This window comes from Chelonia mydas, chromosome 7, assembly GCF_015237465.2.
Source record: "Chelonia mydas isolate rCheMyd1 chromosome 7, rCheMyd1.pri.v2, whole genome shotgun sequence".
Taxonomy (NCBI): Eukaryota; Metazoa; Chordata; order Testudines; family Cheloniidae; genus Chelonia; species Chelonia mydas.
In genome coordinates, this window is record NC_057853.1 from 57,605,545 (window position 1) to 57,618,537 (window position 12,993).

Below are 12,993 nucleotides of genomic sequence, written 5' to 3' on the forward strand. Positions count from 1 at the left end.
AGCTTCAGCCTCGCTTTGCAGAGTATCTTGAAAAAATGATGCACGTTATTGAGGATGCTACAGTAATTAAAGTGCAACAGCATTCAGAATATGACCCATCTTACAGGGCAAAATTCAAAGAGTCAGTTGATGTATCACAATGGAGAGTAATAAAAAGTTTCCTTCTTGTGCTGATTTGGAACAACCCCCCTCCTCCCCCACCTCCCATCCATCCCCACACACCTGGGTGTATTTTCCAGGGAGCAAATCCCAAGATATAGAAGAGATCCTGTACTCACCTCTCCTGGCCTGCCTTATCTTGGGACTCAACATATTCCTGGTTCCAGCGTCACCTTCCTCGCAGCCTTCAGCATGCTGTCATCCTCCTTCCCAGCCTCCTCACCCTGTTGCAGCTCATCACGGCACAGCCTGTCCTGCCGGTAGCAGCCTCTCCCCAGCCTGCTCTGCACTGAAGATCTACTTCCCTGCACTCCCAGTACTGGCTCAGGAGCGAAGCCTTGCATTTGGCTAAATAAACCTTAATGCATTATTTATCCAGCCCAGAATTAATTCCCATCCAAACTAGCCATTAAGTGCCTCAGTAATTACTGTCAATAAATCACTAGAGCCAGAGACACAAGGCTGGACCTGGCTCCTTCTCCTAATTGGACATGCATCAGTGTTATTAATACGTCCCTAATAGGGAGTCCAAGCAGAGTGCCTTGCAGTATTTTTCTCTGGCTGCGCTGAACAGAAGCTTCGATTTGACAAGAATCAGATCAAGAGTTGAACCTGCTCGAGCCAGAGAGAAAAGGGCACAAAGACCATGGCAGTGTATAGCTCGCAGCTCTGGTAAGGTTGCACATTAGGAGAAATAATAAGTGCACTGGTCCACAGGGAAGTGGCATGCTGGGTTGCTTACTGAGTAATGCATTCAGAGAGCACACAGGCTGAATCAGAGCTGGGTTTGTATTTCAGAGCGAGAGACACACCGGCATCGCTGAAAGCAAGGCAATTATTGCGGGGAAGAAAAAAATCCCTCTTCCGGTATTCGTAGGTTTGCAGGTTGGGCGCTGTGGAATGCCATAATTCCCTCTTAGCACAGGGGCACGCGGTCATTTTTTAAAGCTGCCTCCCCTCCTTCTGAAAAGGGAAAAGCCGGGAATCAGCAATTACAGGGGAAGGACAAAGAGATGATGTAACAGTGAAAAACCGTTAATTGGAGGGGAATCTAATCTGTCCTGCTAACTGAGATGCATCCTGCACGCTGCTGCTATTAGCATAGTCCTGCCTCCCCCTTTCCCTCTCCCTGCAGGTCCCCGGTGTAGAAGGTCCCTCTGCCACAGGGAAAGGGATGTAGCTATTTTGTTGGCAAGGTGCACACCCTCCCTGCAGTGCTCTGCACTGCTAAGTAGCACTTATGAAGAGTAAATTTATGTGCTAAAAGCACTGCATGAAGCATCCTCTTTCTCTGGGCGACAGTAATACCTTGGATCCTGAATGCTGCGCGTGCCATCTTGGCATCTCCCCACAGCTAATGAGTTTATCAGAGCCCTAGCACAAGCCAAAACCCGGCTGCCCCAAGGCTACGTGGGGGAGCCTCAGCAGAGCCCAGGCTGTGCTCTGGACACACCTTGGACCTGATGCCTGCCAGACACCGCAGAAGGAGGGCCGGCCGTGGGCCATGGAGAGACAACAGGGCAACAAAGAACCTGTCCAAAAAGACAGGGGCATGGCCCGGGCACTCATCTGGGATGTGAGAGACCCAGGCTTGAATCCCTGCTTTGGAGCAAAGACTTGAACCCAGGTCTGCCACATGCCAGGTGGGCACCCTACCTGCTGGGCTGGAGATTTAATTATTTCTACAAAGTGGAACAGCTTCAACAAGGGACATAGAGAGACCCCACCCAGGATACCCCATGGTCCTGCGCTTGGGGCACTCCCCTGGGATGTGACAGACCAGGATTCCAGTCCCTGCTCCAAATCAGACAGAGCCAGGATGTGAATCTGAGTCTCCTATATCCCAGGGGAGAGCCCTACTCACTGGGCTGTTGTCTACTGCAGGGTCTTGTTCCCGGGTTTATCACTGGCAAGGGCTGAGCTAGCCGAGGTGCCTAACTCCAGGAAAGGGTTCGTGGCTGAGAATCCCCACCAGAGAGAAGCGCCTGTCACGGGACTGTTGGCCAGGTGCTCCAGGGCCAGGTCAATGGGATTTAGGCACAGCTCCCATTCAGCTTGCTGGCTCTTGAGAATTCCTTTCTTCAGCACTAACTCTCCCCACACATTGTGTGGGGAGTCCGGGACCTAATACGGCACTCAGAATTCCCCTAGTAGTAGGGGGACCAGAGGTCCAGATTTTATAGGGACAGTTCCAATATTTGGGGCTTTTTCTTATATAGGCACCAATTACCCTCACCCCCTGTCCTGATTTTTCACACTTGCTATTTGGTCACCCTACCTAGGAGTGAGGTGTTGCAATGCTGAGTGCAGCAGAGCAGTGCCCAAGTACCTTTGTGAATCTGGCCCCGGGTGCACAGATTTACTCAGCTTGGGCCCAATCCTACAGGAGACCCTTTGCCTCTTGAGTGGTGCTGAGCATCCCTTCAACTCCCTGGCTGCAGTGAGAGCTGGCAGTGCTCTGCATCTCTCTGGAACTGTGCTGGATCAGGCCACTTGCAAGCACTTAGGGCTAGGAGCTGGAGGCCCGGTGTAAATCTGCAGTATTGAGTGCAAGGGAGCTATCCTGGATTTACACAGGTGTAACTGAGGACAGAATTTAACCCAATGGGACTGGAAGTTTTGTGGATAGGCCAAATGCGCAATTTGGTGCAACCCCCACCCGTTTGGTCTCCCTGCAAATTTTGCCTGTACAAGTATGAGTCAGCACTGGGCTCTGTATAAAGTACCAAAACTTGTGTTTTCATTGACCAATCCTCTTAGCAAGCGCTCTGCCCATAGGTGGGCTATGAGGGATGGGAAGTCTTCAGAAGGATCACAGTTCAGGCAAGCTTGGCTTTGCTGCCCTTACTCCTGACTCATGCAGTAACGAAGTCCACAGCACTGGAAATCTCCTAAAAGTCTGTTCCTTTCTCAGCATTTCTTTCAGTCAGGCTGAACAGTGCAAGAACTGCCTTTCTGGTGGCTTTTAAGCCCATCAGCTTCTGCCTGAAAGCAGGAGGTACAGAGGCGCGGGAAATAAAACACAACAAGGAATCATGTTAAATGAACTTCTAACCTCACGGGAAACTCAGGGATCGTAACACCTCCAAGCCACTTAATGTGAGAACACAACCTTCTCCTCTTCTACTAGAAAGGGAAACACAGGTGAGGACTGGAACAGGCCGTTGCCAGCTGGAAGAGAAAGAGGGATGCAGTCAGGCAACAACTACTAGCTACAAAATGGCCACTTTAAGGTTACAGCTGCTTTGCTCCGCCCAGTTTAAAGGGCTAACCGCAGAAAGGCATGCTGGGAAAAAAGGTCCTATAAAGAGGGAGTCCTGCAATGAGGAGGGTTAGAAGGAATCAGTTGCTAAGAAAGGTCCTTCTAGGGAATGTTTAGCCTGCTCTCTTGGCAGCACATTTTATTTGGCTGGGCCTCCATGTCCAAAGTGATCATACCACTGAGTGCACACTAGAGTGTAGAAGAGACCAGCTGTAGGCTGGAATGTGCACAATTGAAGGGAAGGAAAGTAGTAACAGTGATCTGGGGTCCAACCCAGGTGTTCTTTGCTATGGCCTGGATGCAATGACTTTTTAAATCAGCAGCTACTTCAGCAAGGGGAGTGTAAAGAGGATGTTATAACAGCTTCAACTGCCAGTACCAGCACCTGCATCAGCTGTTGGGAACTGCAGCATACATACAGAGAAATTAGATAAACATATAAATACTCTTGCTGGAGGGTTGCAAAATAACACTGCTTTATTTCAGAGACTTCAGAATGATAACACCAGAAAACAGAGAGAGACAAAGCAGGCTGCTCCCTGAAACAGCAAGACAAAGCTCACCCCACTGGCTGTTAACTGACTGTGATCGCAGGCTTCCCTACAGAGCCCTCTCACCACAGGTTTCTCAACCAGTGGGTCACACCCCAAAATTGGGTCACCTGCATGTATCAAAGGGTTCTGTGGAAGGCATGGGGTTGCAGATCCCATCCCGCAATTCACCCCACAATGGCAGTTCTGTTCCCGCAACACTGGCTGGGCTTGTCTCCCTGCTCTGGGTGCTGTGACCTGGTGCATGGGGTCACAGTGCCACTCACGTCTGGCCCAGATGCCCCTCTGTCTGGATGATGGGGGGCATGGTGGGGCCAAATTTGTGTAAGTAGCACTGCAACTCCATGCGTCAGGTTGCAGTGCCACTCACACAAACTTAGTCTGGCTGGTTCCCCTGTCAGGGGCTAAACTGAGCAGCGCTGTGACCCTGGTGGTGGCAATGCCCGGGCAGAGGAGCCCCACTTGGCCAGTGCCGCAGGACAGGAGCTGTCACTATGGTACACGCAGTGTGCTTATTTAGTACTTATTACCGTAGTGAGGGACATGGCCTCCCTCCTGGACGGAGGGACAGCCACAAGGCTCTCCTCCTCCGCCTGGTGGACAGAGCTGGGACACCTACACCCGCCCTGCCGGAAGCAGAGGGGCAGGACAGGAACCAGAAGTATAAAGGACAGCCCTCCAGCTCAGTTACAGAGGAGCTGCTGGAGAAGAAGGAGTCTCTCACCAGCTGCTGGAGCTTGGACCTGGCAGCAACTGTTGCAGCGCCCGAGATCTGGAGGAACTGCCAGAGCTGCCAGTCAGCGGAGACCTCGAGGAGTTGCTGGGGCTGCCATTAGCCGTTTGCCCCAGCAAGACAGACGATGACGGATCCAGGTAACCCCCTTGAATGGGAGTGTAGGAAGTAGCCTTGGGGAGCTGAATATCGTTGGGCTGTGTTGCTGACTGACAGCTGGCCAGCGTGTTGCAGGTGGATTTCCCCACTGACCAAGCCACTGTTAGAGTCCTGGAATGGGACGTAGTGGAGTCAATGGGACTGTGTCCCCCTACTCCTGCCATCTCACTCCGGGGGGTGGGGGGAGCAGCCTCCCCACCACAGGCCAAGAATCATAGAATATCAGGGTTGGAAGAGACCTCAGGAGGTCATCTAGTCCAATCCCCTACTCAAAGCAGGACCAACACCAACTAAATCATCCCAGCCAGGGCTTTGTCAAGCCGGGCCTTAAAAACCTCTAAGGATGGAGATTCCACCACCTCCCTAGGTAACTCATTCCAGTGCTTCACCACCGGCCTAGTGAAACGGAAGCCTGCGTTTGTTTGCAGTCTGTCAGAGCCAGGACCCCTGACTGTTTTTGCCCCACCCTGTGTGAGGGCTTAAAGACTTGTTATTGCTTGGTCCTGAGTACAAGTCCGAGCGTCCTGACTTTGCTGCCCAGCCCTGTTTGAGAGCCTGGGCGAATAGACTGGTTACTGCATTGTCCCAAGTACAGGCCAGCGCTTTGGGACTTTGCTGCCTGCCCTGTTCGAGGTCCTGGGCTAATAGATTCCTTATTTGCTCTGTCCTGAATACTGGCCAGGGCCACCTAACTGCTTGCTGCCTTGCTTGCTAATTCCTCCCTGAATTGTGCTCTTCCAGAGGACTTGTAGCGAGGGGGTATAGCCTCCCATCCAGATGGACGGAGGGTCAGCCGTCATTACAATTACATTAATGTGTATATTATGTTGTGGGTAAGATCTATTTAGTAAGACAGATTGTTTTGCTCTAAAACTACTCACTGGGTCATGACAGCCCATCAAGATTTACAAATGGGTCCTAAGCCCCAAAAGGTTGAGAACTGCTGCTCTAGCTTGCAAGCAGGACCTGGACCTCTCCCTTTCTACTCTCAAAGTGCTAGCTTGCAATTCTAGCCCAGTGCTCAATACACCGCAATCGGTGCTCCCACTAAGAGAAAGTACGGCAGTGACTGTTCAAATCCTGCACAGTTGCTGTTACTGTAGGACACTGGCACATTCATCTAAAGGGCTGAGAGATGGAAAGTAGGGGCGCTGGAACAGGGGGAGCCATGGGGCCCTGGCCCCCTCACTTTTTACCAGCTGTAAGGGCAAGTGGAGGGTGGAGGGGAGGGGCCTTGTGGGGAAGGGGTGGTGCGGGGGCAAGGCCTTGGGGGCAAGAGGCGGCGCTGGGGTGGTGAGGCCACGGTTCAGGCGCCCCCCCACTTTTAGGGACCTTCCTCCACTCCTGATGGAAAGCTGTGTATAAACTTCCCTGAACTACACAACAACTAGAGAGGATGCTCTCCCCTCTGCCTCCCCTGCAAATGTTAAAATAAAGGCCTAGATATTCAAAGGTATTGATTTCAATGGCTGTTAGGTGCCTATATACCTTTGAGGATTTGAACCTACATGTCTATTAACTACCGATTTACGGCAGAGGAAAGTCATGGCCTTTGACACTTCTGTAGTGTACCATTCATAGCAGCTAGTCGTAGCTCTTGGCAGAACAAACATAACCAAGGAAGGTTGTGTGGACTAGTGGTTAGAGCACAGGAGTACAGTTGGGAGACAAGTGCTCTAGTCCTGAGGCCACTGACTTGGCATGCTCACTAGCCAGCCCTTTCCCCTCTACCCCATCCACCTGGGTAAAGCGCTTTGCAAGCCTGGGACAGGGGATGCTGTAGCAATGCAGAGGGTGTTGATTGTTACAGGATCCTGCAGCTGTAACACTCGCCAAACACGAGTCAGCAGCTTGCACCAGTTCTGGTGGTTCTAGGCCGCAGAACATCTCGGGCACTTTGAAAGGGAGAGCATGTGGGCCAGCGTTGCTGCTCAATTCCTGTTTCGAGGGCTGAGTGGAGCTATCCTTCCCCAGGCTGCACACGCAGAATGCTGCTGCTAGCCAATAACTGCAAAGGATTTCTTCCTCCTCCTCAGCTTCTGCTTCCACATGCTAGCCAAGGACATGTTGTAAATAGGTGATTTATATAGTCTTACTCAGCAACAGAGATGGAGCTGGGCCAAAGCCCAGGATCTGCTCACTCTGGGGGGGTTGAAATGCTCATCTGATTTTTGTAGCAGAACTTGCTGTTCTTGATTGTAACCGGTTAGTCTCTCCCTCTAGGAGCCAGGGGGCCAGGCCCCATTTGACTATCAGACCCAGCTGGGAAGGGGTCGGATAATTCCTATAAGACTGAGAGAGCTTGAAGGGCCTGAACAGACTATAAGTGAGGGGGTTAGTCCTTCCTGGGCTGGGCTTCAAGGTCCAAAGAAGCAGCAAGACCCTTGGAGGTAGCCGGTAGAGCAGTGGCTCTACTGCACCATCTTTCACAACGGCAGCTACAGGGCTGGCGTAACCATGCCTGTGGGAACTGTGGGGCTTTTCTTGCTGGAGAAGCCTGGACCAACATTGTGGTATGAACGGCTCCAGGGACTTGTAATGGGTTTCTGGGATTTGAGTCTCCAGGTCAAAGAGTCACATTCAGATCAGGTAACTAACAACCAAAAGCTGCTTCTGTGTGAAGGCCTCTTGGTCAAGTGTGTCATGATTCGTGGTTTAGGGTGAAGTAATCATTGGCTTATTTCCTGGAGGAGCCATTGCCTTTGTGAGAGTGCAGCGTGGCGGTCTGCATGAAATGGGCTGGCTGGGTTCAAGCCACTTCACAACCGACTCTAATCAGTCCTCTTGTTGGTCGCCTCAGCAGAGGGACCAAGGAACAGATGGACTGTGGTGAGTGTTTCCCCCCCACCCCATTGTCCCCTGGGTCACACCAGCTGCTGTTGCAGGCTGAAGAAGGCTGCACGGTTGCTCTAGACCTGTTTTGGAGATAACTAAGAGGTCATTAGTCTCCAGAGTGTTCCTCAGCACAAGGCTCTCTTTGCAAAACGTACACTGTACAAATAAGCTCTAGTCCAGGGATAACCCTGTGACCAATCTGTAGTGTAACCGATGCCTTGTGATACAAAGCGCTTTGTAGAAGCTCATGCTTGGGTAAGCAGCACTGGTTTGTAGAGGAGCCATTCAAAGCAGTGACCATACCTAGGTTGAGGAGGGTCTGGGCTACATGAGTGGAAGATACCGCAGGATTTCGTCAGTCCAGATTCTGGGAGGATGAGGGAGAATTTGGTGGTTGCTCATGAGAACTGGGGACAGCGTCTTGCATTTTTGCAAAGCTTGGTAGTCTCTGGGTGTGACAGACCTCCTGCAGTTGCTATTACTCCTCATCTAGACAGGCGTCATTGTGTTAACCCGAGTGGGCCGCTCTGATTTCAAGGAGGACATGAGTAATCTCGGATAGCTCAGTAGGGGGGAGAGATAGCTCAGTGGTTTGAGCATTGGCCTGCTAAACCCAGGGTTGTGAATTCAATCCTTGAGGGGGCCATTTAGGGATCTGGGGCAAAAATTGGGGATTGGTCCTGCTTTGAGCAGGGGGTTGGACTAGATGACCTCCTGAGGTCCCTTCCAACCCTGATATTCTATGATCAGGTGAGACAGGTCAGTCCAGCTCAGGCTGCGGGAGCAGTTCATCTAGCAGAAATCACGTTGATGGAGAGTCTGAGACATGAAAACTTAGATCAGTGACTTTAATTCATTCGCTGCCCTGCCAACTTGATGAGAATAATGACAGCAATGTATTCCTTAGTCAGCCTCTGCAGTGTCTCAGGGATCAACCACCACAGAAAGCAGAAGTTCTAGCATTAATCTGGACAGTCACTTATCCTGGATGTGTCAGCCAGGCACCTGGATGAAATGGGGTCCTCGTTTCAGAGAGCAGCCACAGAAGTGTGTGGTTTAAAACTGAAAAGCAGCATTCCTGGAATGGAATTTGTTTTCTTCTAGCAGCAATAGCCAAAGCATCTGCACAATTCAGAGAGCGTGGGCCGGGGCTGGCGATCTCTGGAGCAGCTACTATCCTGCTGTCTCAAGGAAACATACAGTCATTTGGGCAGATCTGATTCAGAGTGAAACTGGGGGTGGGAAATGAGAGCTGGCTGGCGAACAAATTGAGCCAACAATTGCAAAGCTGGTTTCATTTCAAACTGTTCCATTTTTTGTTCATTTAAAAAAGATTCATCAACATTTTTAGCAGTGAAATTACTGAGATTTTTCCTTTAACGAAATCCCTACAGCACTGGACTGGGACTCAGGAGACCTCGGTTCTGTTCCTGGCCTGGCCACTGCCCTGCTGCAAATCATTGGCCCTCCCTGTGCCTCAGTTTCCCTATCTGTATAATGGGAATAAAGATACTGACCTCCTTTGTAAAATGCTTTGAGAGCTACTGCTGAAAAGCGCTCAATAAGAGCAGGGTAGGCGCTGAGTAAGCACAAAAGTTGGTTAACGTGTCATTGAAAGTTTGAGCCAAACCATTATTCACTATGTCATGAGGTATTTTCACCATTTTGAGGGGATAATGTCAATTTTTTGGACAAAAATTTCATTTTGGGGGAGAGGCCTTTTTTATGAACACACTCTTTGTCTGGAAAAATTCTGATCAGCCGTAGGACAAACAGTCTTGGAATTCCGATGATCAACAGCTTCAGTGCGGCATTGTGAAACGTTTTCAAAACAACAAACAACTCCATTCCTTAAGGTTAATTAAAAGGAATTTTGGCGGGTTGGGGCAGTCTTGCTCCTAGCTCCCCACCACACTTCTGGGGGTGCTCCCATTGTTGCTTATCACAGATCCATTGCAAGGAGGAGTTCACTTAAACATGAATCATGCTCACCTCTCTCTCCTCCGGGGGACTACCCTTCCTCCCTCCGGCAGGGAGATTTTTTCTAAGGCTCACCAGAGCTTTCCATCCAGCTGGTGATGAGTGCTGGGCTCTCAGTCATGTGGCTTATGGAACAGCCATGTTGCAGTCATGTCTCATTTGTATTGGTTGCTGTTTGTTTACAACACTCAGTCCCACAGTAAGTAGGAGGATATATCAAAAACTAATATACACATTTTTAACAGTAAGGGAGACTATTGGAAGAAAGTGCCAAAGGAAGCAGTGGATTCTCCATTGTTTGGTGTCTTCCAATCAAGCCTGGATAGTGTCCTGAAAGATGCTTTTGTTAAACACCAGTGATTGGGCTTAACCCAGGGGTACTGGGTGATATTGTCTGGACTTTAAGCTTTATGAAAAGAGCCACAACTGGCTGTTTTTTGGACCAGACCAGAGCTTCAGGAAAGTTTAGTTCTGGGTCCAAACTTCAGTCTTTATCATTAGCCAAACCTCAGGCTCCAAATCCCTCTGTACTATGAAGATGTTTCAATAATCTGGATCTGAAGTTACTAGCCCAGACCTATTAGTCTAAAAATAAAAACAGAGCCCTTGAATAATTAAACTTAAAAGGACCTGTTTAAAAAAAAGAGCGAATGTGTCTCTAGGGTAAGAACAGTGCTTGACATTTGCGCAGATTGTACCCAGTGTAATCCTTAAATACGTGTTTGCATCTTATCACTGCAGCTGGCTGGCAGCAACCCTGACTCAAGAAATGATTCTGCCCAGAGGCTCAAGGATAGAATAAGCTTTTCAGCTCTTGCTAGCTCTTGAGGGTGGTGTTTTCCTTAAAATAATTGATTGACTGAGCATCCCAACTTTCCTTTAAAAAGTACGTTTCTAGCCCTCGTGGTTGCAGAGAAAAGCTTGAAAACATGATTCTGAAGTCAAATAAACAGAGCTCCCAATGTATTTGGCTTAAGAATCATGATTTCAGAAATAGCTCATGATCTTAGGTACAGGGGGCTGATTTATGATGTAACAATGAACTGCACCCCAGTAACTATGCAAGGGCTAACCCATTCAGAGCAAGGCAGACCTTGTCAGAATTTCTGTCCTGGCGCCACCTGGTGGCACCCAGATAAAATGGCACCCAGCACAGCATGCAGGGATTGCTCAGGGTGCATTTACCTGTGTGCGCTGAGCCCCAGAGGCCAGCTCAGGACAGGAGCTGCTGAGGTATGTATAGCTCCTTGGGAACACTGAGGGGTGAAGGCAGGCAACTGCGCTAGCATCAGGCCAGGAGGGTGGCTGGAGGGTCTGATGAAGGAAGCGGCAGCATCTCCAGTTCTACTTTTTGCTCAGCATGGAGGGAAACGCTGCAATGGGGGTCACTGTCCATTGCTCAGGTGTTGGTGTAGCTGCCACTGATTCCAGGAGAGGGACCAAGATAGCAACTGTCTCCCTCACTGCAGCGAGGGCTTCCCGTTGGGGTGGCTCGCTGAGCTCGGTGCTTGCTGGTCAATGCCCTTTGCTTGGCCGGCCACTCATGCTCTGTGCTGGCTGCTGCTGAAAGTTCTGCCCCTATGGGAAACTGAGCTGGGGTGTCCTGCCCCAGTCATGCAGGGAGTCTGGCAGAGCTGGGGCTTCATTAATACACATGGTGGAGGATACTGAAAAGTCAGGAGTGATTAAAGGCAGGGGATTATAATGGAGACAATTTGGCCACTTGGGCTATAGTGGCAGTTATTAATGCTCTAGCCATCCCCCAGTCCTGGAGCTTCCCAGCACCAGGGAGGAAAGGCTACTCAATGGAAGGGGCTTCATCCAGCAGCACAGATAAAGGGTTAAAGCGCCAGGACTGTGTATCCTCCAGGTGATACATAGTTTACCTGTCTGGCCACTAGGTGTCAGGATTGCTCAAGATAAATGGAGCGAAAAGCTGGCTGGCCAGAATGTAACAACCCAGGCCAGAATTTAAATGGTTCTTGACCCACAATTGGGGCCAGATTGCAAATGAATCCAGCCTTGTGGGGAGGGATTTTGAGCTGTTTGGAGAATCTGCCCCTCAGTGCCATACTTGGAGCTGGGGGGCACTGGGCACTTTTGAAAATCTAGCCTCTGATTAGCATCTAACTGGGAGCTGAGCTCTCTGGAAACCCCAGCAAATGCAATGACCCTCCTGTTCAAAGTGCTCTTGAAAAGGGGTGGCTGCTGGCAGCCCAGTCCTGCCAACCCCATGTGTTCATAAATCACAAGTCAGGCCCCCAAAATCAGGAGATTGAAAAATAATAATAAATGTTGGGTTTCTTTGTCTTCTGGTGTCTGAGCCCTCACGGCACACTGGGGTTACCTTGTCAAGCTTCTTTCCGCAGCCAGAAGGGCTAAAAACTTATTCATTTACTTCAGTGCAAACTGAGATTCTCATCTAATCCTGTAACTCCAGGAGCTGGGGCTTTAAGGAAAACACCAAGTGTGTGAGATAAAATTGCAAGAGTTGGCAATGCTGCTGGGCTGCCTGCCCCTCCCCGCAAAATCCTACCAGTGTGCCTAGGCAGGGAGGTTAGACAGCATTTGAAAAGGAATGGCTGAAGCTCACAAGCTAGTGGTTTCAGGTGAGACTGATTTCCAGGTGGTGTGTGGGATTGATGGTTTTGATGAAATGTCGGGGGTTTTTCTTGAGTTCAAGCCAATGTCTGAACCCTCAATACCGGAGTCATTCATTAATTCCTCTGCAGGGTCTCAGGTATTGTGAATCTTTAACCCAGCTGCACCTGTCGCCAAATAAGGGCAATTGAACAAGTCCACGCTGTGATCTCACATAGGATTTTGTGATACAGTAACTCCTCACTTATTGTGGTCCTGGTTAATGTTGTTGCATTGCTGATCAATTAGAGAACATGCTTGTTTAAAGTTATAAGGGAGCGTTGCACAACATTGTTTGGCAGCTGCGTGCTTTGTCCACTGCTTGCAGGAAGAGCAGCCCGTTGGAGCTAGCTGGTGGGGGCTTGGAACCAGGGTGGACCGGCAGCCCCCCATCAGCTCCCCTAAGTTCCCTGTGTGGCAGCCACTCAGCAGGCTATCAATTGCCCTGCAGTTCAGCTGTCCCTCCCTGCACTGCCCTGTGCTGCTCCTGCCCTCTGCCTCGGAGCTGCTCCCAGGAGTCTCCTGCTTGCTGTGCGAGGGGGGGAGAGGAGAGGAGAGGGGTGCTAATGTCAGGGTGTCCCCCTTCCCCTGCTCCTACCCCCCACTCCTTTACCCCATCTACTCAGAGCTGGGGGAATGGAGGGGGAACAGGATAGGGCTCAGGATGGAGGGAG

The 12,993-nt window shown here is 50.3% G+C and overlaps 2 protein-coding genes across 7 annotated transcripts in view; one reads left to right on the forward strand and one right to left on the reverse strand.

Annotated features, from left to right (window-relative positions):
• Positions 1-424, reverse strand: part of ARHGAP22 (Rho GTPase activating protein 22) — a 233,645-nt gene extending 233,221 nt beyond the window's left edge. Inside the window, exon 1 of one of the 2 annotated variants that reach the window (XM_037904172.2) lies at positions 279-424. In XM_037904172.2, the coding sequence (XP_037760100.1) occupies positions 279-312 (34 nt within the window). In that variant the 5' untranslated portion in view covers positions 313-424. The remainder of the gene's footprint in view (positions 1-278) is intronic. The other variant, XM_043552188.1, reaches the window with a different exon arrangement.
• Positions 425-4,661: 4,237 nt separating this feature from the next.
• WDFY4 (WDFY family member 4) overlaps positions 4,662-12,993 on the forward strand; it is a 250,741-nt gene continuing 242,409 nt past the window's right edge. Inside the window, exon 1 of one of the 5 annotated variants that reach the window (XM_037904402.2) lies at positions 4,662-4,845. The gene's annotated coding sequence lies outside the window, so the exon portion shown is untranslated. Of the gene's footprint in view, positions 4,846-10,852; positions 10,913-12,218; positions 12,289-12,369; positions 12,420-12,993 lie in introns of those variants that run through there. The other 4 variants (XM_037904403.2, XM_043552372.1, XM_043552374.1 and 1 more) reach the window with 4 other exon arrangements.